Consider the following 24,430-nt stretch of genomic DNA (forward strand, 5'->3'; position numbering starts at 1 on the left):
TGTGTGTGTGTGTGTGTTGGAGAAGGGCTCATTCTGTGTGTAAGTATGTACTGTATGTGTGTATGTATTGGAGAGAGGCGTATTCTGTGTGGGAGTGTGTGTATAAGTATGTACTCTGTGTATGTGTTGGAGAGAGGCTATTTAATAATTTTGTGTGTGTGTATGTACTATGTATGTGTGTTGGAGCCTCTCTTCAAGAGGCTCTAATCATTTTGTGTGTGTATGTGTGTTGGAGAGATTCATTCTGTGAGTGTGTGTATGTAGGTATGTATTGAATATGTGTATGTATTGGAGAGAGGCTGTTTGATATATTTTTTGTGTGGGTTGGACAGAGCTTAGTATTCATTCTCTGTTGTGTTGGATAGAGGCTTATTGCTCTGTGTGTGTGTGTGTGTTGGAGAGAGGTGAACTATATGGTCCTTATCTACTTAAAGCTCACTTTTTAACTCTTCTTCATCCTAATATTAGAACCTGTTATCTCACCAGTATCTGTGTGGATAAGATGAGATAGTCTTTCCTGAGTCCTTTGCAAACTTTGAAGAGATCTTACTACTTATTTATCCTATTTTGCTTGAGGGCAGTGAGCAAATGAAGAACTGGAAAAGTACAACCAAATTCAAGCCTCAAAGACAGAGACTAGAGTTGGGGGCAGAGATAGTCTTAAGTACATAGTCTTTTACTCAAGCCTAGTGAAAATTGGCCCCCAGGGCGCCTCTTGTGCCCCTGTCGGAGTTGATTGTGTGCAGCAGACACACCCCCTTCCACTGGTCAGTATTCCAGGCCTAGTAACGGTAAGAGTGAGTCCTTTTTTATAGTAACAGGAATTACAGGAACAGTGATGCCAAACTAGCTCTGTCAATCTGCTTTTAAGGCACCTGTCATTATAATGCCTTTTTTTTTTTGCATTGCAAAAGAAAAAAAGATATATTTTGAATATTACATTAATACATTCAAAAGGAGAGGGCTAAAGTGCAGAAAAATTAGATAAGAATTGTGAGGTCTTCAAATACAGAAAAAAATCTAGATACATTAAGAAATTGTAAACCATGGAACTAAGCTCTAAAATAAGTGCTAAGAGAGATTGAACATTATCCTTTCCAACTCCCTCAAATCCCACACATAACCAAGGTTTCCAGGTCCTCTCCCCTCCCTCTTAATGATAATAGTGCCTTCCCTCTGAAATTACTTCCCATTTACTCTATATGTATCTTGTATGCACAAGATTGTTTGTATGTTATCTCTCCCATTAGAATCTTATTTACTTGAGGACAGGGAAAATATTTTTGCCTTTCTTGGTGTCCTCTTCACTTAGCATAGTGCCTAACACATAGTAAGCACTTAATGAATGTTTGTTGACTGACTGAGGTTTGCTGAGCTATACCAGATAGCTGAGGTATATCCAGTATTAAGCACAGTAACTAAAACTACTCCTAGACTGTCTCTGTCATTATTGTTAAATGATATACCACCAGATTTGTAGTTGCGAGGTTTTTTGTGATCTTTCTATGAAATGTTATTTTCGTAGAAAAATTTTAATAGTTAGTCATCTATTTGTAGTACTTATTTTTAGTGTTAAGCAAAGTATGTATTTTATTAGTTAATTAGAAACACAGTAATAAAGTACTTACTCTTTGACTAAATTGTTTTGTTGCCAACTTGGATAATGTAGATAGAATTTTATTTTGATGGCACCTAAATGTTTGCTTCATTATCTAGCATCTTATATAGCTTTCCATATTTGCATGCTCTTATTGTCTCTTTAGTTAGTACTGTATGTCAGTAAGGCACTGTATCTTAGGGAAAGTATAATGAAGGGAATTATGTTTCAATAATTAGTATTTTCCCCAAATACTAAAGATTCAAACACACGTTTTCTTTCTCATCACTTAAAGGAAGTAGTTGGTAGAATACGTGAACTTTGAAGAATAAATGCCAGAACAGAATTGGATGAATTTTCATATTTGTCCTGAAGAAAGCAAAGAGACCCTAAAGAAGTGATACTGGATCTTAAGGTCACATTTAGAGTTCAGCTCTTTCATTTTCCAGAGAAGCAAACTAAGACCCAATAAGGTTAAATGACTTGCCTAAGGTCACTTATGTGACAAATGTGGGATTTCAACCTTGGCCCTCTGAGTCCAAATGCAGCATTCTTCCACTGTACCTGAGATTTTGTTTTTGGACAGGGGAGAGTGTACATTTGAAATTTCTTCCTAAATTGTTAAACTCTGCTTTTGCTTAAGTTGTTTCGTGTTGTATTACTTCTGAACCATCCAGAGAAATCATTAACTCTAATAAATTATTTTGACTTAGGCCATATGTGTATCTTTAGTCTTCTGAATGAGAATCACCTGAATCTCTATCAACACTTCTAAAATACTGAGAAATTTTTCTTTAAAAATATGATTACCTACTCGGTACTTTTAAGATGAGATTATAGAAATGAAAACTGAAGAGACTGCTTTAATAGGCAAAGTTTTTTGTTAAAAAGATCTGTAAGTAAGGATTCCTGGGGTACAAAATAAATCATGTAACTCAAATCTCTTTTGGTTGTTCATATTAAACTACTAGCTTTTTGTACTAGTTCTCAGTCTCTATCTCATTTCGTATAGGATAAGGGCAGTAGTATAATTCAGCTGAATTGGAATGATTCCTTGACTAGAGATTGGGACTGGGCAAAGTATATGTGTTGAATGAGAAGAAAAGTCAGATTATAATGCTATAGAAGAAAATTTACAGGCAGATTAGGGTAAGGGCATAGGGAAGTGAACAATATTGGAATGACATCCAGCTGTGAGTTGTTCTCTGTCTTTTGTAGGTGGATGGAATGGCCAACTAACTGTTGGCTTAGTTCTCTTGCTATTGCTATGGGTAGGGAACTTCAGTAACACATAGAAATGCCTAATATGATTTAAAAATCTGTGTCATTTCCTAGTTGTTCCCATTAGGTCACTTCTAAAAATACAGATCTGGAGAGGGAAAGTACAAAGAAGACCATTACATGCTGAGATCCCTTCCATGTTTTTTGTGGGTGTTATATTCTTAGAGACAAGGTGGTTTCCTGTAGTCTCTGGTTGTTGTTTTATTTCCTTGTGGTCACTAGGGTGACTGACCTGTTTATTTTCTGTGCTGATGAACTATCCACTTTTCTACTGGGGTCCTTTGAGGCTCAATTCAGAGCTTTCCTGAAAATCTCTCCTACTCTCCTGTCTTTGAAATAAAGCTTGTTTTAAAAATACATCCTAAAGTTTTTTACTTTTAGGAACTACATGGAAATAAAATAAGAGGGTTAAAATACACAAAAAAAGAAAGTTAACAGATTCTTAATCTAGTAGTTATAGATAACATGAGCTAGGCTTTTTCATTCCTACCAAAAGACTTAGAAGATATTGATTGGAGATAGGATTAGATATTTTACTAATTGTATGACTGAGCAAGTTGCATAATCTCTCTGTCTGCTTTTCCATCTGTAAAATGGGAACAATATTCTTTTATCTAGCTTAAAATTATTGTGAGGAAAATGTTTTGTAAACAAAGCACTATATAAATGTGAGATTATTATTCTCTTTTGTACATTCATCTTTCTTCTTCCTCTTAGTTATATATAGATTAGCCCTCCCTGTTTTTTTTTTTTTAAAGCAGTAGGCTGGTGAACATGATTTTCCATAGATCTCTACTCTACTAATTTCCTTAGGCCCCTTGAAATGGGAGAGTATGCCAATTTAGATTGTAGAAATCTAATTTGATGCATTTGACTTTGTCATACAGCCAAGTTGACTTGTAATGTTTGCTGTTTTTTCAGAATCATCAGAGACTTGCTTGTGTTGGGAATACAGGACATTCAAGTAAAGGATGCAGTCATGCCTAATGAAACCATTATTGTAATTTGTTTATTTAAGAGTAGTTGATCAGGGAAGTTCTCTTGGATCAGTTTGAGTTTAATGGGAGGTGAGCCTTCATACCAGTGATTCTCAAAGTGTGGTTTCTGGACCCCTGGAGGTACCTAAGATCCTTGCAGGGGGTCCATGAGGCAAAAACTAATTTCATAATAATACTAAGATGTTATTTGCCTATTGAAATACTCTTCCTGGGTAGAGCCAAGATGGTGGAGTAAAAGCAGTGACCTGCTTGAGCTCTCCCCCAAACCCCTTGTAAAAATACTTGTAAAAAATGACTCTAAACAAATTCTAGAACAGCAGAACCTACAAAAAGACAGAGTGAAACAAATTTCTAGCCCAAGACAATCTGGATGGTTGATTAGGAAGGGCTGTTGTGCCCAGCTGGAAGAGGAGTGCAGTTCAGCATGGACTATGCAGGTGAAGATGGGGCCTCAGCGAACCTGAAGCAGGCCTCCGGGGACTAAACCAAAGGGAGGTATGGCAGTTTCCAGATTTCTCAACCTACAAATGCCAAAGACAACTTAGAAGGTCAGTAGGAAAAGTCTATGACCTTGGTGAGATAGAAGCTTGGTCCTAGCCCTAGTCCCAGTGCAGCCCCAGGGTGCTGGCTGCTTCCAGAGCTCTTGGCCCACAGACTGAGAGGGAATTGAGTGGCTAATTAGAGGAAGATTGCAGGGATCTCTTTGCTGGTGGGAGGTAGGATTCTCTTGCTTTGCCAATGCTTGGGTCTGCGTCACAGTTCTGGGTGGTGGTCCTGGGGTGAGGAGAGTGCTAGCGTGGTGGAGCTTGGAGCCACAGTGGAAAGAAAATCCTCCTCACAGTTTCAAGGCAGAAAAGAGTGCTCATGGTCACTTATTGACCAGAGCCCAGGCCAGGAACCTTGGAAGAGCTGAAAATTCACAGGTCCCTTGAAGTATCTCTGAAAACAGCTGCACAAAACCCCCAAAGCTTGGGACAATACATTCTCCACACTGGAAGCAGGCCCCTACCTTAACAAAGAGTTTAAAACTCAAGAAATTGACTGGCAACATGAGCAAACAGCACAAAAAAAAATCAAACCATAGAGTCTTTGATGACAAAGAAGATCAAAATATACAACTAGAAGAAGACAGAAAAATCAAAGCTCCTACATCCAAAGCCTCCAAGAAAAATATGAATCAGTGTCAGGCCATGGAAGAGCTCAAAAAGGATTTTGAGAAAGCAGTTAAGAGAAGTAGAGGAAAAACTGGGAAGAGAAATGAGAGTGATACAAGAAAATCATGAAAAACAAGTCAAACAGCTTGCTAAAGGAGACCCAAAAAAATACTGAAGAAAATAACACCTTGAAAAATAGACTAACCCAAATGGCAAAACAGGTCCAAAAAGCCAATAAGAAAAATGCCTTAAGAAGCAGAATTGGCCACATGTAAAAGGAAGTCCAAAAGCTCACTGAAGAAAATACTTCCTTAAAAATTAGAATGGAGCAAATGGAAGCTTATGGCTTTATGAGAAATCAAGACATTATAAAACAAAACCAAAAGAATGAAAAAATAGAAGACAATGTGAAATATCTCATTGGAAAAAGAACTGACCTGGAAAATAGATCCAGGAGAGAAAACTTAAAAATTATTGGACTACCTGAAAGCCATGATAAAAAAAAAAGAGCCTACATGTCATTTTTCAGTAAATTATCAAGGAAAACTGCCCTGATATTTTAGAACCAGAGGGTAAAATAGGAATTGAAAGAATTCACCAGTCAACTCCAAAAAGAGATCCCCAAAGGATAACTCCTAGGAATATTGTAGCCAAATTCCAGAGTTCTCAGATCAAGGAGAAAATACTGCAAGCAGCCAGAAAGAAACAACTCAAGTATTGTGGAAATACAATCAGGATAACACAAGATTTTGCAGCTTCTACATTAAGGGATCAGAGGACTTGGAATATAATATTCTGGAGTTAAAGGAGATAGGATTACAGCCAAGAATCACCTACCTAGCAAAACTGAGTATAATCTTTCAGGGGAAAAAAATTAATGAAAATTGATTCAATGAAATAGAGGACTTTCAGGCTTTCTTGATGAAAAGACCAGAGCTGAATAGAAAATTTGAGTTTTAAATGCAAGACTCAAGAGAAGCATGAAAAGGTAAACAGTAAAGAGAAATAGTTGAACTGTTTATGTTCCTACATGGAAAGATATTTGTAACTTCGTGAGACCTTTCTCAGTATTAGGTAGTTGGAGGGGAATATATATAGACAGAGGGCACAGAGTGAGTTGAATAGGAAGGGATGATATCAAAAAAAAAGGGTGAAAGGATTGTGCAGGGAGAAGGAGAAAGGGAGAGGTAGAATGGAGTAAATTATATAAAAGAGGGAAGGAAAAAGCTTTTACAGTGGAGGGGAAGAAGGAGGAGATGAGAAGGGAATGAATGAATCTTACTCTCATTAGATTTGGCTTAAGGAGAAAATAACATCCACGTTCAATTGGGTATGGAAATCTGTTTTATCCTACAGGAAAATAGGGGAGAAGGGGATAAGGGGGGGGGATGATAGGGAGGGCAGATTGGGGGAGGAGGTAATTGGAAGCAAACACTTTTGAGGAGGGACAGGATCAAAGGAGAGAATAGAATAAATGGAGGATGGAATAGGATGAAGGAAAATATAGTCAGTTTTTCACAGCATGACTATTATGGAAGTGTTTTGCATGACTGCATATATATATAACCTGTATCGAGTTGTTTGCCTTTTCAATGAGGGTGGGTGGGTGGGCAGGGAGGAAAGGAGAGAATTTGGAACCCAAAGTTTTAAGAACAAATGTTAAAAATTGCTTTTATATGCAACTGGGAAATAAGATATGCAGGCAGTGGGGTATAGAAATCTATCCTGCCCTACAGAAAAAATAGAAGGGGAAGAGGATAAGAGAAGAGGGGGAGTGATAGAAGGGAGGGCAGATCAGAGTAAGGGGTATTCAGAATGCATGCCATCTTGGGGTGGGGAAAGGGGAGAGATGGGGAGAAATTTGGAACTCAAGATCTTGTGGAAGTGAATGTTGAAAATTAAAAATAAATTAATTAAAAAATACTCTTCCTTTTTCCAACTACACATCTTTGTGAAGCTTGATTTTCTTCATGTTATTCAACTAAAACAACATATCTCAACAGATTGAATGTAGAGGCAGATATGAGAATCTAGCTATCTTTTATTAAGCCACACATTAAAGAGATTGGCAAGAATATATAAAAGAGTATCACTTTCATAGTAATTTTTTTTGCTTTGGAAAAATTGTTTTTCATTTGATATTTATGTTAACTAATGGCTTATTTTTTATCATTTTAAAATAAATGTCTTAAAATTATCAGTTTTAATTTCTAATACAGTAAATACTGATATATTTTACATTAAAAAAGTTCTTTGGAATCCTCAAAATATTTTAAGAGTCTAAAGTGGCCCTCAATAATTTGAGTGTAAAGGGTCCTGAGACCATATTTAAGAACCACTGGTTTAGGCTTTTGATTATTCCTGCTTCTACCTATTGAGTACATATGCCTAATAGTACCTTGTTGAAATAAATGCCAGCATAGGATTAGACCTCAGCCCTAGGCTGCCCTAGGATGAACTGGGTAGTTTGGAGCGCCTCTTGGGCTAGGGTTCTGGAGGATTAACTACTGTCACAGTAGCCATTCCTCCTGCTGGCCTGTAAGAGAAAACCTGCAGAGAAAATACATCTGATGAGAGGAGGAGATTTCTTTCCACCTGCCCTCATGTATCCTACACATGGCAGAGCTATATTTGTGATTGTCCCAAAAGATAGTGTCCAAGGATAGTATTGTAATGACAGAAGAGAATGTAGTTTCTTGGTTAATGCCCTCTGAGGGATTCATCAAGACTGGGGTTTATAAAGAGAATGCTTCTTGGGGAGAGGAATGGATGATCCATGATATTTCTTTCCACCTTCTCCCAAATCAACAATTCTCCCCAACAAAACCCCAATAACAACAACAACAAAAAAGAGCTAAAGCCATGTTATGGGGTAGCTGCTTGAGAATCCCGTGAGTGATTCAGACCGTGGTCCAGTGGTGGAAGGGATATTACTTATTTAGCGGCCCCCTGAGTGCGTTTGCCTTGGAGTGGGGTAAGGGGACAGAGGTGGTGATGTGGAGAGGAAGTTTTTAAACCACAGGATGGTACTATCAGTCTTAGGAGAGAGAGAGGAATTTCACAAGAATGTCAAAGAATTGTTCTGCTGGCCATTCCCAAGTTTTTTTCCTTTCTAAGGATGTCCAAACCACAGGGTGGTGGTCTAGTCAGACTCTAGGAACCTGCTTGGGAGGAAGGAGAATTGCACAATTTGATTATTAGCTAACTGTGAGTGCTTTTTGTATCTTTATCTGTTAATGGGTTCTTGTGAGTCCTTTTTTGCCTTCTGTAATGTCTATGTAGCATGAAATAAAAGCTGCCCTTTATTTGATATTCATTGTTATCTTGAATGTTGGTACTGGAGCTGGGAACCCTGTTAACCACATTTGTGGAAAACTTGATTAGAACATCTTGGGAGATTGCTCAGGGTAAGTGGTATAGGAGCACAATAAGCCAAGGAGAATATTGCTTTTGTGAGACAGCCCTGTATATCAGACTTCAACTTATAGCCCTGGACCTATGGGTTACATACACATATGATTATAGGTATAATATAAATAGGTCTTTTAATCAAGGTACTTGGCACTTAGAAACCATAAATTTACATACATTATGTATTTCCCATGGTCAAACCCTTCATATTAAACATGATTTAAATTTTTGTGAAGCTGAAAAAAGTCTTATTTCAGAGTTAGAATATTTGATTATGTATTCTTAGAATGACTTTGGAGATTAAATGACTAACAGTTATTTAGCAATTGTTTTACTAGTAGAGTGCTCCCATTAATTAGACACAATGATTACTGCCATTTCCTTGGGTAACATGGAAGCTCGTGTTTTTTGGACTCAGGTTAAAAGTCAATTCTTTGTTGTCTTCTGTTCCTGGTGCAACAGAATGGATGTATTGTGGCTAATTTTTGGAGCTTCTCACACTAATTATGTTGTATAGTGAGTGTGTTTGTATTTAGCTTCAATATATACCTAGCTAGCAATAGGCAACATTCACTATCACTGTTGTATCTCTTAATCAACATTCTTTCTAGATCCTGGATATCTACTTGCCTTCTGAACTATTTAAGATTTTGTTTTTTAAATCTCCCAGAACCTTACATTTAAATAGTCCTTACCAATGTATTAGTTGATTTAAATTTAAAAAGTTACCCCCTCTAGGCATCTATCTGCATTTTAGTAAGTGATTTTTTTAAAAAAAGTTAATGTTTTATTTTTCCCAACTACATGTAAAAACAATTTTAACATTCTTTTTTCAAATTTTGAGTTCCAAATTCTCTCCCTCCTTCTTTTTCCCCCCTCATTGAGAAGGTTAGCAATTTGACATAGGCTACACAATGTACAATCATGCAAAATGCATTTCCATGTAATTCATGCTGTGAAAGAAAACAGACCAAAAAAAAAAAAGTAGCTTTGATCTGCCTTCAGACTCCACCAGTTCTTTCTCTGGAGATGTACAGCACCTGGTATTAAAAGTCACACAAAATTTTCTTGGATAATTGTATTGCTGAGAATAGCTAAGTCATTCATAGTTGATCATCATACAGTATTGTTTTTATTATGTACAATGTTCTTCTGGTTTTGTTCATTTCACTTTGCATCAGTCCAAGTAAATCTTTCCAGGTTTTTCTGAGAGCATCCTACTTGTCATTTCTTATAGCATGATAGTGTTCCATCACAATCATATTCAACTTGTTCAGCCATTCCCCATTTGATAGACATCCCCTCAATTTCCAATTCTTTGCTACCACTAAAAATATTTTCGTACATATAGATCCTCCCCTTACTCCTCCCCTCCCCTGCTGTTTTAAATAATCTTTTTATGATACAGACCTAGTACTGACAGTGCTTGATCAAAGGGTATAGGCAGCATTTTATAGCCCTTTGGACATAGTTCCAAATTGCTCTGCAGAATGGTTGAATCAGTATACAACTTCACTAACAGTGCATTAGTGTTTTAATTTTCCCACATCCCCTCCAACATTTGTCATTTTACTTTTCTGTCATATTAGGCAATCTGACAGGTGTGTGGTGGTAGCTCAGAGTTGTTTTAATTTACATTTTTCTAATAGTGATTTAGAGCATTTTTTCATATGACTATAGATAGCTGTGATACTTTGAAAACTGCTTGTTCATATTCTCTAACCATTTATCAATTGAAGAATTGAAGAATGGCTCTTAGTTCTGTAAATTTGACTCTTTTTTCTATTTATTTGAGAAATGAGGTCTTAAGTAGGGAAACCTGCTATAAAATTTTTTTCACAGTAATAATTACCAACTATGTATTTCCTTCCATACTATTTTTCTCCTGTTTATCCTATTTCCTCTCTCCTTCCACTCTGTCTGTTCTCAAAAGTGTTTTGCTTCTGACTTTTACCTCCTCCAGTCTGCCCTACCTTCTATCAGCCACCCCCTCCCCTTTTCCTTATCCCCTTCTCCTCTTACTTTTCTATATGGTAAGATAGATTTCCACATTAATAGGTGATTCTTGGAAACCTGTATAACCCCTTAGATATAAAGGATTGCTGCTTAATGCCAACAGTCAGTGTAGGGGAAGTTTGGTGATGAGGTTTGGGAGCCCCTTAAATTATTTCATACAGTTAAGGCCAACCCTGCTTCAAACTAAAAGCCTTGCTTCCCGGTACTAAAAATTAAAGGAAAGTAGTTGGTAAATACCATATTTCTTTTCATTGGGAAGATGGAAAACTTTTGAGAAATAGTTTTATGAACTATTGGTGTCTTTGTTTCTCTCAGCATACTTGGCAGCCTTGGTGTCAACTAAGTGAGTTTCCCCTCCCCACTCCCAGAAAACTCCCCAAAGGAAGGGGGAAAAAAAACTCGACTCGGTTCCAGGATAGAATGAATAAATCTTGATCTAGAAATATCTCATTCACAAAAGTGATCTAACTTCAGGTGATCCAAGGTCTCTTCCATGTGAGTAATCCCTCCCTAAGTGTGGAGCACAGCCTCTCTTGGCTTCTTATCTTGTCCATGCTTTCCTGATTTGTCTCATGGGTTTGAGGCCTTCCTTTAGGACTTCTTATGTTCTTTGAGTACCATGGCAGCCAAGAATGATGCCTGATTTCTATGGGGGATATAGTAGGGAAGTACAAATTTAAGTATTTAAATTGGTGCTTGCTTTGGCAGCACATATACTAAAACTGGAACGATACAGAGAAGATTAGCATGGCCTCTGCTTAAGGATGACACGCAAATTTGTGAAGTGTTCTATATTTTTCAAAATGGATAACTTTGATTACGTTAAATTGAAAAGTTTTTGCACAAACGAAGCCAACGCAATCAAGATTAGAAGGAAAGTAGAAAATTGGAAGAGAATTTTTACAACTAGTCTCTCTGATAAGGGCCTAATTTCTAAAATATATACAGAATTAAGTCAAATTTATAAGAATACAAGTCATTCCCCAATTGATAAATGGTCAAAGGATATGAACAGGCATTTCTCAGATGAAGAAATTAAAGCCATCTATAGTCATATGAAAAAATGCTCTAAATCACTATTGATTAGAGAAATGCAAATCAAAACAACTCTGAGGTACCACATCACACCTATCAGAATGGCCAAGATGACAAAACAAGAAAATGATAAATGTTGGAGAAGATGTGGGAAAACTGGAACACTAATGCATTGTTGGTGGAGTTGTGAAACGATCCAACCATTTTGGAGAACGATTTGGAACTATGCCCAAAAGGCTATAAAAATGTGCATACCCTTTGACCCAGCAATATCACTTCTAGGGCTATATCCCAAGGAGATCATACAAATGGGAAAAGGACCCACATGTACAAAAATATTTATAGCAGCTCTTTTTGTGGTGGCAAAGAATTGGAAATTGAAAGGATGCCCATCAATTGGGGAATGGCTGAACAAGTTGTGGTATGTGAATGTAATGGAATACTATTGTGCTATAAGAAATGGTGAACAGGCTGACTTCAGAAAAACTTGGAAAGACATTTGTATGGTCTGATGCTGAGTGAAGTGAGCAGAACCAGGAGAACATTGTACACAATAACAGCCATGTTGTGGGATGACTAACATTGATAAACTTAACCCTTCCCAGCAATACAAGGATCTAAGACATCTCCAAAGGCCTCGTGATGGAAAATGCTATCCACATCCAAAGAAAGAACTATGGAGTTTGAATGCAGATTGAAGCATACTATTTGCTATTTTTTTTCTTCTGTTGAGTTTTGTTTCCTCTTTCTGGTGGTTCCTCGTATTGGTTCTAATTCTTACAATATCACTAACGTGAAAATATGTTTAATAGGAATGTATATGTATAGCCTATATCAGATTGTGCGCCGTCTTAGGGAGGGGGAGAAAAATTTAAAACTCAAAAGCATATGGAAGTGATTGTTGATAAATCAAAATAAATTAATTAAAAAAAGAAAACCTCAGAAAAAAGAATTTAAATTGGTATGACTAAAAAAATCATCTGTGAACATTACCCATTGCAGTATTTTCTTCCTTTCCCCTTTTCTAGTAGGTCCAATTAAAAGGAAGAACAACTGGAAAATAAAATATAAATAGATATTTTTAGAATTTAGTACATTGAGCCTGATCATTCTGGCTGAGTAACTTGCTAAGTAGATTCAACTAAATATTATGTTAAAAGTCCATTAACTTTTTAGGTTACTAAAAAGTACCATTTACATCATCATTTAGTAATTTATTAAATTTATAATGAGCATTATAAGTATCTAACTTATACTGAGGCAATAGATTTGTCATTTACCATCTCTATGACTGTTTTTATCATCATCCATAAACTGTTTGAATTCTCTTTATGTGCTGGGAACGAAGTACTTGTCATTTTATATCCTCAGTATATCTATTTACTACTTATATAACTCTTACAAAGATGTTACTGTTCAACTCTGCATGTTACTGTTTGAGTAACAACGTAGATAACTATGTTTTCTTCAAGACCAAAGATAATTTGTTAAAGGAAAACAACAGATTTTAGAGTATTTTGGACATAACTTCTGTGATAATATCATTAAGTGCACCAAGTCCATTCAGAGTCACTTTTTTTATTTACTTAATGCTACAACTGGAAAAATCTGCAAACATGAAGTTCATGTCAAGAGCTATTGAACTTTTAGCTGTTTTCATTAAATAGTACAGCTGTAAGTTTTCACACTCTTGAAAAAAATGTATTTTCTTAACCAATTGCTTTTGGGGTATTTTACAGTTCTAAAAGGTTTGATTGTGTGAGTTCTGAGCCCAGGCCAGATTAGAAGCTAGAAATAAGGTAATCTGGAGCAGTTATAGTCGCTATTAGGAGATGGAAATATTTTTATATGCATGTATATGTGTACATACACATAATACACGCATACATATACATTCATATACATATACACACACAGTGTTCACATAGACAAAACAAGAATTGATGGTTTCTAGTCTAATAACAAAAAGTATTACAAAATAAATACAAGAACTTTAAAAAAAGTGTAGCCACTGTGATAGCAAAGCATAGTAATTGAGGTTGATGATTCTTCAAAACAACTCTTTGAGGTAGGTAGTGCGAATATAGTTAACTCTATTTTCCAGATGAGGAAACAGAAGCTAAGACTTATTAGAGAAGTACAGTGTCACTTGCCCAAGGTTGCAGATTTTTTCCACTGAGTCAGAATTTAAAAATCAAAGTTAAATTATATTTAGTATAAGCCCATAAGGAGATAGAAAAATATTTAATAATCTTTTTAGAAAAATTCCAGTCAAAAATTGGTTAAAAAATTTTCTTAAGTGCCTTGGTCCTTAAAGAGTTAACCTTTTATGTGATTTAAAAAACTGTATTCATACTGGGATAGTGTCGAAGGAGCATCATGATAGAAATGTAGTCACTTTATCTGTGCTAAGGAAGACATTAACTTGGATAACTTAAGATAGTGGTTTGCTGTCACCTGTCTTTATTGTTGTTATTGCTTTGAAGAATCTTTATCCAGCATTTATAAAGTACAGTGCCTGGAACATAGTAGGCACTTAATAAATGTTGATTGATGCATTAAAGGTGAAAGTTTCAGCAAATCTAGGTCACATGGTTAATTCACAATTCAATTTGTCAAGAGTTATAAATTGATAATAACAGTTTGGCTATTACTGTGTTATCTCTGCTGCGATTTCTACTATATGGAAATAATTTGGTAATCTTTAATTCTAGATGATTTACTTTTCTGTATTAAGTGAAAAAAGTGATTGCTCAGTCACAAGATTCACCCTAGGTTTTGCGCTATGTTCTTGATGACAGCAAAGAATTTCAGCATTGAAAAGAACTTTAGGAGTCAATTAATAATCCATTCTTGCTGATTGGTATTTGATCTGTATCTGGATACAATCAGAAACACTAAACACCATGGGATATTGTGATGTAATGCGAAGAGCACTAGATTTGGAGTCAAGAGACTCCAGTTTAAATATTATTTCCTACACTTGCTAGTTGAATAGCTATTTTAACTTCTCTAAATTTCAGTTTCATTATCTGCAAAATAGGGATTCCTCCCAGGCTGTTGTAAGGATCTAATGAGATAATATGTATACAGTGCCTTATAAAGTTTAAAAGCACTATATAAATGTCAAGTTATAACTATTCATTATTCATTTTTATGACTCATCTGATGAGTCATGGCCTCTATACTTCCAAAAAGCACCAATTTCCCCTTGAAAAATCTGTCTTTATTTGCAAGACAGTGTTAAATATATCTAATTCTGATGACTTTAAAAATCTTATTGACATCAGTCAAATGACTAGAAAAAGTGACATTTTGCTCTTAAGTAAATTGTGACAGGAATTTGAAAGCAGAAAGTAAGATTAGGGCATGTTTGAAAATTCAGCAGGTGATCATGGTGATCAAGGTGAACATATTAATAAAATGGAGTCTTTTACCATGATTAATGCACATTAAAGATGTCTTTCATTCCTTAGTTTTTAGGGATAGCTGTAAATTTTAAACAAAATAACGCATTTGACCTTACTCTGCTGCTTACTACTGGTGGAACTATGGTCTAATCTTTAAACTTCTCAGTATCAATTTCCTCATGGAAAAAAATCAGGAGGCTAAATGAGGTGATCTCTAAGGTCCCTTTTAGCTTTGAGTGCTATCATCTTTTAGTGTTACAATTATTCTTTTAATGTATCCTAAGAACTAATATTTCATTTTAAATCTTAAAATATTCCCCAAAATCATGCTATACAAATAGCCTAAATAATTATTAATGGTATAGTGTAAATTATTATAACATAATTATATAAACAATACCACCTGTCATATGGTACCTTATAATTTTAAAAGAGGTATATATACACACACATAAGTATGCAGAAGAACTTCACTCAATCATTATTAAAAAAGTTTAAAAGACAGACTTCCTAGATTGGTAAAAAAGGGGACAAAAATATTGAAATAAATATCTTTTATGTTTCATTTACTTGAGGTAGACTCAGTTATATGTTTTGGTTTAAATTGTTCCAGGTTGAAAATTATTTTTGAGGCATATCTAAGTAAGAGTGAGCAGTTGAGAAATCACGATGTGAAACAAATACACTTAAATATTACTTGAGAAATTTATCTTTGGCCTTTAGTTAAGCCAATTTCATGGACTTTTCATAATATATACTTGTCAGTGACTTTTGAACCTTAATGGCAACAGCAAAAATGGAGGGGGAAATAAGCAAGAAAATAGACAAACTACTTCTAGAATTTAGGTATCCATGTTTGTCTTAGTTATGATATTTTGTTGTTGCTATTGTTCAGAGTTATAGATGGAAGTAAATGTCAACTTTGTATTAAAACCAAGTTTTAATTTATTTTTAATAATTTATTTGTTTTTAGTTTTCAACATTCACTTCCATAAGATTTGAATTTTAAATTTTCTTCTCCTTCCTCTCCTCTCCCCTCCCCAAGACGGAGAGCAATCCGATATAGGCTCTAATCATATTTTCCCATTAGTCATGATGTAAAGAAGAATTAGAACTGACGGGAGGAAACCCAAGAATGAAGCAATAAAACAAAACAACAAAGAAAAGGGGAGCAAAAAGTATGCTTTCATCTGCATTCAGACTCCATAGTTCTTTCTCTGGATGTGGATAGCATTTTCCATCATGAGTCTTTTGGAGTTGTCTTAGATCCTTGCATTGCTTAGAAGAGCTATGTCTATCAAAGTCAGTCATCACACAATGTGGCTGTAACAGTGTAATAACGTTCTTCTGGTTCTGCTCATTTCACTCAGCATCAGTTCATATAAGTCTTTCCAGGTTTTTCTGAAGTCCATCTGCTCATCATTTCTTATAGCACAGTAGTATTCCATTACATTCATATACCACAACTTGTTCAGCCATTCCCCAATTGATGGGCATCCCCTCAATTTCTAGTTCTTGGTCACCACAAAAAGAGCTGCTATAAATATTTTTGTACATGTTGGTCCTTTTCCCATTTTTATGATCTCTTTAGGATACAGACCTAGAAGTGGTGTTGCTGGTTCAAAGGATATGCACAATTTTATAAGTCTTTGGGCATAGTTACAAATTATTCTGCAGCATGGCTGGATCAGTTCACTATAACACCAACAATGCATTAGTATTACAGTTTTCCCACATCTTCTCCAACATTTATCATTATCCTGTTTTCTCATGTTAGCCAATCTAATAGATGTGATACCTCAGAGTTGTTTTGATTTGCATTTCTTTAATCAGTAGTGATTTAGAGCTTTTTTTCGTATGTCTTTAGTTTCTTCCTCTGAGAACTGCTTGTTCATATCCTTTGACCATTTATCAATTGGGGAATGACTTGTATTCTTATAAATATGACTCAGTTCTCTCTATATTTTAGAAATGAGGCCTTTATCAGAGACATTGGTTATAAAAATTCTTTCCCAGTTTTCTGCTTCCCTCCTAATCTTGGTTGCATTGGCTTTGGTTGCAAAAACTTTTCAATTTAGTGTAATCAAAATTATCCATTTTGCCTTTCATGATGTTCTCTATCTCTTGTTTGGTCATAAATTCTTCTCTTTTCTGTAGATCTGATAGGTAAACTATTTCTTGCTCTCCTAGTTTGCTTGTAGTATCAGTCTTTATATCTAAATCATGTACCTATTTTGACTTTATCTTAGTATAGGATATACAAATTTTAATTTATTAAATGCAACTTTATGGGCAATTATAATTTCTACTCTCACTGCCCCCCCCAGGTGAATTTGGCTTTTTTATGGTAAGTAAAAAGTTTTATATTGTACCCTGGATTGTTTTTAGACGTTTTTCTTCTAATACTATAATGGGTAATTTTTTTTTCTATAGCTTGCACTAAAAGGATCCAGCTACAATGGATTACTTGAGCGACATCATATTCATACCAGGAATGTAGAGCATATTCTGGATAGTTTACGGTAAGACTTCTGAAAAACTAGGATAACCTTTTGGCTCATGGGCTTCAAACATTTGTGTATTAAGTTGCCAAACCTGGGTCCCAGAGAAGTTAAGGCGCTTATCCAAGGTTACCCAGGTAGTAAGTTATAGAGATAGAATTTGAACTCAAGTTCTCAGACTTTAAATCTAGAACAGTACTCCTTTCACTGCATAATGCTAACCCCAGTCCAGTCCTTTAAGGTCAGCAACCAGAGGAGTTATAATACAGATGGCAGGGGCAGCTAGGTGGTGCAGTGGATACCGGCCTGTACCAGCCCTGAAGTCAGGAGGACCTGAGTTCAAATGCAGCCTCAGACCAAACACTTGACACTTACTAGCTGTGTGACCTTGGGCAAGTCACTTAACCCCAACTGCCTAAGCAAAAAAAAAATAATAATAATAATATAGATGGCAGTTGGAAATTCAGAGACTAGATTTGTGAGCTTTTTAAAAAGTTGGTAGCATTAATGTTGCCATTTAAAAATATTAAAAAGGAAAAACTCAAATTTTTTTTTCCTTTAAAAAACTTATCTGTAAATTAAGAAGAAAATTCTTAAGAAAAGTTTATGGTGATAAATAAACCATTCTGATTGTACAGCACCTTAAGTAATTTATTGGATATGAATGTAAGTGGTGTAAAAATCATTGGAAATTTAGGATTTATCAGCATGGCTAAATGAGGTTGTATGTTTGTAATTTGAAACAGCAGCATAATAGCATTCCATACTGAAATTCAGGGATTGCTGATCAAGTTTTATGCTTTTTTTATTTCCTCCCTTAACTGTAAGCCTTCTGTTGGTTTCCTTTTCTTTAACACATCAGAAATCAAGCTGTTCAGTTTTGGTATAAGTTTTTTGGTTGGTAAAGGAAGTCGATCTGATCCCCAAACTTTAATTAATAGTTAAAAAAAAGACTTTTCAGTCTTACTATTTTTTGTTTTATCCTGGAAAATTTGAAGCAATGAAATACATAATAATTAGAGTAAGATTTTGTTCCTTACATTCAACTTTCTTATACCTGTTAGGAATGAGGGAATTGAAGTTCGTTTGGTGAAGAGGAGAGAATATGACGAAGAGACTGTTCGATGGGCAGATGCTGTTATAGCTGCAGGAGGTAATATTCTTATAGGACAAGCATGGTGGGGGATATAGAAACATTTGTTTGCTAAATGTATTTGAAAATACACGGTACCCTTGCATAGTAGAGCTCTCAGGGCCATATGAGATCATTATGATTTCTCAACAATTCAAGAGCCAACACATAGGTACCATATGAAGAGTTTTGCATTATTATTGTGTTGTGTTATGTATTTTTCAAAGAATGAAAGTTTTACATATAGTGTGAGTCAAATGGTTTGCTGGAGTAATTAGGATTTACATATATCAGCTTTTTCTTTTAAAAACATTTTGTAAAATATAATTTGTTTTGTAAAATTAATTTGGAAAAATTGCACAACTCTCCCCTTTCCCACCCCAAAAAGAACAAAAGCAAAAAAAACACACCACATTCAGTAAACTTGAGTGGTTTTCTGTTACCTCCAGGATCTTCTCTATTTAACTTTTATAGCTCTTTACAACCTGGATCCTTCTTCACTTTCCAGTCTTCTCACACTTTAGTCTCTTCCATGTACTCTGTGATCCAGTAACACTGACCTTCTTATTGTTCATCACACAAGATAGTACCTTTAGCTAATTGGTACAGAGGATGGAATGCTGAATCTGGAATCAGGAAGACCTGAGTTCAAATCCAGTTTCAGACATTTACTAGCTGTGACTGTGGGCAAATCATTTAACCTCTCTTTGCCTCAGTTTCCTTGTCTGTAAAATGGAGATAATAATAGCACCTACCTCTTAGGGTTGTTGTGAGGATAAAATAAGAAACTTTCAAGTGTTATATAGATGTTGGTAATATCATTGTTTTTATCTCCTGAGCCTGTGCATTTTCACTGGCTGACCCTTATACCTGCTTTCTTTATCTCTGTCTTCTGGTTTCCTTCTTCATAGGCTAAGTTTACCAAAAAGATCTTTCCAGTATCTGAGAGGATACTTCTCAATCCCTTCTCCCTCCACTCCATGCCTTCTCTGTGAGATTACCTTCCACTTACATTGAATATACTTTGTATCTAATAGTTATTTGCATGTTTCTCTTCTTCAGAATGTGAGCTCTTTGAGGGCAGGGACAGTGTTTTTGCCTTTGTACCCCCAGTTCTTAGTATGGTGTCTGCTATATAGTAAGTGCTTATAATAAATGCTTGTTGATTGATTGGTACTTGAGTTGGTTATTGATCACTGTGGATATTAATGCAAAGACTCTGTATGAATGATATTGTCAGATCTGCAGCAGATTGTTATTGTTAATTGTAGTATATTTCCTCATTAAGTGAGTGATGAACAGGTAAGGATTTTTGTAAGGAACGAATGGGAATATGATGGAAGATAAGATAAATCATATGTTGGGGAGGAGTGGATGAGGGATGACAGAAGAGAAAATAGTACCTGAGTTTTGATATCAACAACTGGTTTTAACACAGATGGGTAAGGTTAATTTTGCCTTATCATGTTTCCTAGGTGATGGCACAATGCTGCTGGCAGCCAGTAAGGTCTTGGACAGGTTTAAACCAGTTATCGGAGTAAACACTGATCCAGAACGGTAAGGAAAACATAGGAAATTCCCTTTTAAAAATGAACAAACATTGCTAAATAAGAAAATTAAGTCAATTCGTGCTGATTCACACACATTATCCCCTTTGATCATTCTCATGTATCAGGAGTTAGTCTTTTACTCCCTCTTCCAACCTACTATATTGGTAATTTGGGTTGGGGTCGTATCTCTAAAGTGAGAAGCATTTTTTGGAAGCCTAGCACTATTTTTGGTTTTTAAGCTGCTGTATGGAATGGAGCTGGGGTCCAAAATCATTTGGATTGTCTGTTGTCTGTGAGTGAGGATTCTTGCACAGAGAGTTGGGCATTCCCTTTAGTATAGTTCCTTTCATTCAGCTGGTTCAGAGTAATAACTCATTCATGGGAGGAAAGTATGGTTCTAGCTGGGTTGGGTGGTGGAGAATCCTCACTGAGGGGAGAGCTAGTTTCCACAGTGGGAATCTTTTTTGTCATGTTAGTTTGGAGAGTGAGAGTGTGTCTATGTCAGTAATTACTTCAGAGAGTAGTCCTTGAGTTAGCTGAATATTGGAGAATCTTACTGTGGTGAATTTGTGGATTCCTTTGTCCTTGGCAAGAAGCCTTTTTAACCCAGATATAGGAAACAGTGCCATGACCTCAACCAAGCTTGTCATGTTATTATTGTATGGGTATACCATAGCCCAGCTTCTTTGGAAATTTGATTTGCCTATTCAGCAGGTAATTTGAGTGCTTGCTCTTATATCTGTAGAGGTAGTTTAGATTTGTGTATACATGTACAGCATTAAAGTGATTCTTGAAGTTATTTTTAAATGGTAATTTTTTCCACAATTTATGAAAATCTTTTCTCAATCTAAAAACTCTATTTTGTGTAAACTCACGAGATATCTGGAAATGGTGTGGCATAGCCAGGAAGATATCCCATTTTATCTGGTTTTGCACATGGAACAATTCAGAAGGGCTTATAAGAGGTTATGCCTTCTGTCTCCTTGCCTTCAGGCACAAAGATAGCTAAACCTTTGTTTTCTTAAGCTACTTGCTATACTTGTTCTCTTAGGAACAAGTTGTGGTTATCTTATAATCTTTAAAACCCAGCTTCATTTCCTCCTGCTACAATTTTATTCCATTTCTGAATACTCATTTGACCCATTTGGGTATTTATAAGTCAGATGACAGCAATATAGGCTCAGTAGAATGGGGTAAAGAATAAAGAAAAATACAGGCTGGAACTAGGAACACTCATAGTTCATTTCAGTGAAGACAAATGACCATGCACCAAAAATACATATTTATAGATGTGTCTGTATGTTCTGGATATTGCAAGAATAACATCAAATTTAGAAAGCACTTTATACACATAAAGTACTATGTGTATATAACTAGTCCAGTGCTATGTAAATAAATGAGTTGAGCTATTATGGCTGTTGCGTAATTATTTGTTTAACAAAAGCCTCATTGATTATTACTCTTAATGAAAGGATGCCTGACCCTTGAAATGAGGTACAAATATAAAACCTATGAAATGCAAGCATCACTTTTGTGATTCCTTTTTTGCCCTAGCACATAACTGATATTTGTGACCAAATTCAGACATAGGTTGTCTGACATAGGTCAGTCAAGTCTAATTAATCTAATAATTCATTCAGCTTAATATTCCTTTTCTTCCTTATCTTTCTTTTTTCCTGCTTCCTGCCTGAGTACAGAGCTACGGGTCCCATCCTACTGGAAGGCTCTGCAGAAACCTTCCTGACTGGCTGCCCTCCCCATTGACTGTAGAGCTGTGGTAGGGAGCAGGAGTAGAGGCAAGCTAGAAGCTATATTGTTCTTATTGAGGAGTAGGATCCTGGAACCTTCCAGCCTAGACAAGGGCTACAGCCTTTGGCTATGTAGCAGCATAGACTAATGGTGAGCCTATACTATATTACTGTTATGGAGCAGGATTGAGGAAGAATGGAGGCTGGGGCTTGCAGATCTGTACTAGGACAGGGATTGTGGAACAGGGATGATTTGACAGCTCTGTTGTTCTGACCACACAGCAGAATCCAGATTTGGCCCACAGATTGAGGCTTGGATCTTATAGTTGAGTAAGCAAGGCAGGGAGCCAGGAGTGGGGGTGAGTCTGCAGTTCTTTTGCTTTGAAACTGCAGAGTCTTCTGACTAGCTGACTGAGTCTGGGGCCAGCGGCTGTCTATTTATGCTCCATTCAGCAGAGCTCAGCATGGAGGGCAGTGATGAGACTGTGCCTTAGATCAGACTGTTTGGGGAGTGCTGAGATTTTGCAGTTCACTGGTATGAGTCACTCCTGAGATCCTTGAAGAAGACAACACTCAATCTTACGAGAAAGTAGAAGACTGTCAACAAGGCCCCGATGTTCCCTCCCAAAGTACATAGAGCCTTGTCCTAACCTAAAGTCTCAATTCTGGAAGTAAGATTGGAAGAAAGTAATAAAAAGAAATCATTGATGAAAAAGAACTGTTAAGGAGCCAGGGATATACAATGCCCAAACCCAGAAGAAGAGGATGAGTGCTAAAGCATCCACAAAAAAGCGTCAAGGGAAAACACAGTCAACTAGAATTCCTGGATAAAATGAAGGAAGAATTTTAAAATGATATTACAAATTAAATGAGAGGTCTGGAGGAAAGGATTGGGGGGAAATGAGTTTGAAAGATTTAGAAAGGGAAGTAACAGCTTTGTATAATGGACAAAAGCCTTATCCAAGTAACAGACTATCTGAGTGAAAAATTAGAATGAACAAAAGAAGTTAATGATTCAGTGAGACAACAAATATTAAAGTCAAAAAACTTAAAAAAAAAAAGGAAAATAGAAAGTATCTCATTAAAAACAACTAACTTGAAAGATAGGTTAAGAAGAAAAAAATCTTTGAATCGTTGGACTACCTGATAGTCATGATTAAAAAAACAAGAACCCTGATACAATAGTTCAAGAAATTGCAAATGAAACCTGTCCGAATTTATCAGAAACAGATAGCAATGTGAAAAGAGAACAAATCCACCAGTCATCTCATGAAAGAAACCCCAAAATGAAAACTCCTAGAAATATCAATCAAAATCTAGAGCTTCCAGATCAAAAAAAAAACTATTGCAAATAGCCATAAGGAAAATATTTATGTGCTGAGTAGCAATAAGCTCACACAGGTTTTTGGCAGCTACCATTCTTAGTGGAAAGAGAGCTTGGAATACTATATTCTAAAAGACCAAAAAAATATGGACTTGTAACTGAGAATAGGTTACCCAAAAAAATTGAGTATGATCTTACAAGGGAAAAAATGGCACCTTTATGAAAATTGACTGTTATTACAACATCTAAATCTTACAATTGCAGAAAAGCCGAACTTAACGCATCTTTTACTGATCATGGTGCAGTAAAAACTATGGTGGATAAAGGGCTGTTGAAGAAAGAATTAAAACTTGAGACTAAATAATCCTAAAGGATTTTTAGTCAAAGAACAAATCATAGAAGCAACAGAAAATTTCATCAAAGTAAATGACAACGAGGCGAGGAATGGGGCGCAGCCAAAGCAGTTGTTAGGGGGAATTTTATATCTCTAAACACTTTCATCAACAAAAGAGGTAGATCAAGAAAGTAGGCATGAAACTTTAAAAAAAAATCCTTAGAAAACCAACAAACGAAAAAGTTCCAGTTAAACACCAAAATAGAAATCATGAAAAACAAAGATAGGAAAACCACATTACCAGTATTAAAAATGGAGAAAAAATGCAACAAACGAAGAAATAAAGGAAACTATTAAAAACTATTTTGCCCAATTCTATACCAATAATACTGACAATTTAATAAATGGATGAATATTTTTAAAAATTTAAAATACCTAGAATAACAGGATAAGAAAGAAAACTTAAATAATGTACGCTTAGAAAAGAAATTAAGCCATAAATGTACTTCTAAAAAAGAAAAACACAAGAGCACAAGTTAATTCTATCACACATTCAAAGAATAATTAAATCTAATATTATGTAACCTTTTTGCAAAAATAAGAGAAGGGATCTTACCAGACTTCTGGATACAAATGTGATTTTGATACCTAAAATCAGGGAGAGAAAACAGAAAAAAATAAATATTACTAATGAACAATAACTTAATAATTTTGAGTAAAATATTAGTAAAGAAGCTACAATAACACATCCAAAAGTTTATTCACTATGACTATGTTGGATTAATACAATGTTGGTTTAATATTAGGAATGCTATAAACAATATTAACAACAAAAAAAATCAATGTATCAATAGGTGTTGAACAAACTTTTGATAAGATACAACACATTGTCTAGCAAAAACAGAAGAAGGCATAAGAATGAATGGACCTTTCCATATT

General features: G+C 35.6%; 1 protein-coding gene and 1 non-coding gene across 9 annotated transcripts in view; both read left to right on the forward strand.

The window, feature by feature from the left end:
* NADK2 (NAD kinase 2, mitochondrial) overlaps positions 1-24,430 on the forward strand; it is a 62,640-nt gene that overhangs the window by 533 nt on the left and 37,677 nt on the right. For all 8 annotated transcript variants that reach the window (XM_027846277.1, XM_027846279.1, XM_027846278.1 and 5 more), the window contains exons 2-4: positions 17,336-17,424; positions 18,468-18,556; positions 20,011-20,092. In XM_027846277.1, coding sequence (XP_027702078.1) covers positions 17,336-17,424; positions 18,468-18,556; positions 20,011-20,092 — 260 coding nt within the window. The remainder of the gene's footprint in view (positions 1-17,335; positions 17,425-18,467; positions 18,557-20,010; positions 20,093-24,430) is intronic.
* LOC114031250 lies at positions 11,150-11,256 on the forward strand. Its single transcript, XR_003567721.1, has one exon. It is a non-coding gene; the product is annotated as a U6 spliceosomal RNA (small nuclear RNA).

Source organism: Vombatus ursinus, unplaced genomic scaffold (genome assembly GCF_900497805.2).
Source record: "Vombatus ursinus unplaced genomic scaffold, bare-nosed wombat genome assembly UNPS02015106.1, whole genome shotgun sequence".
Taxonomy (NCBI): Eukaryota; Metazoa; Chordata; class Mammalia; order Diprotodontia; family Vombatidae; genus Vombatus; species Vombatus ursinus.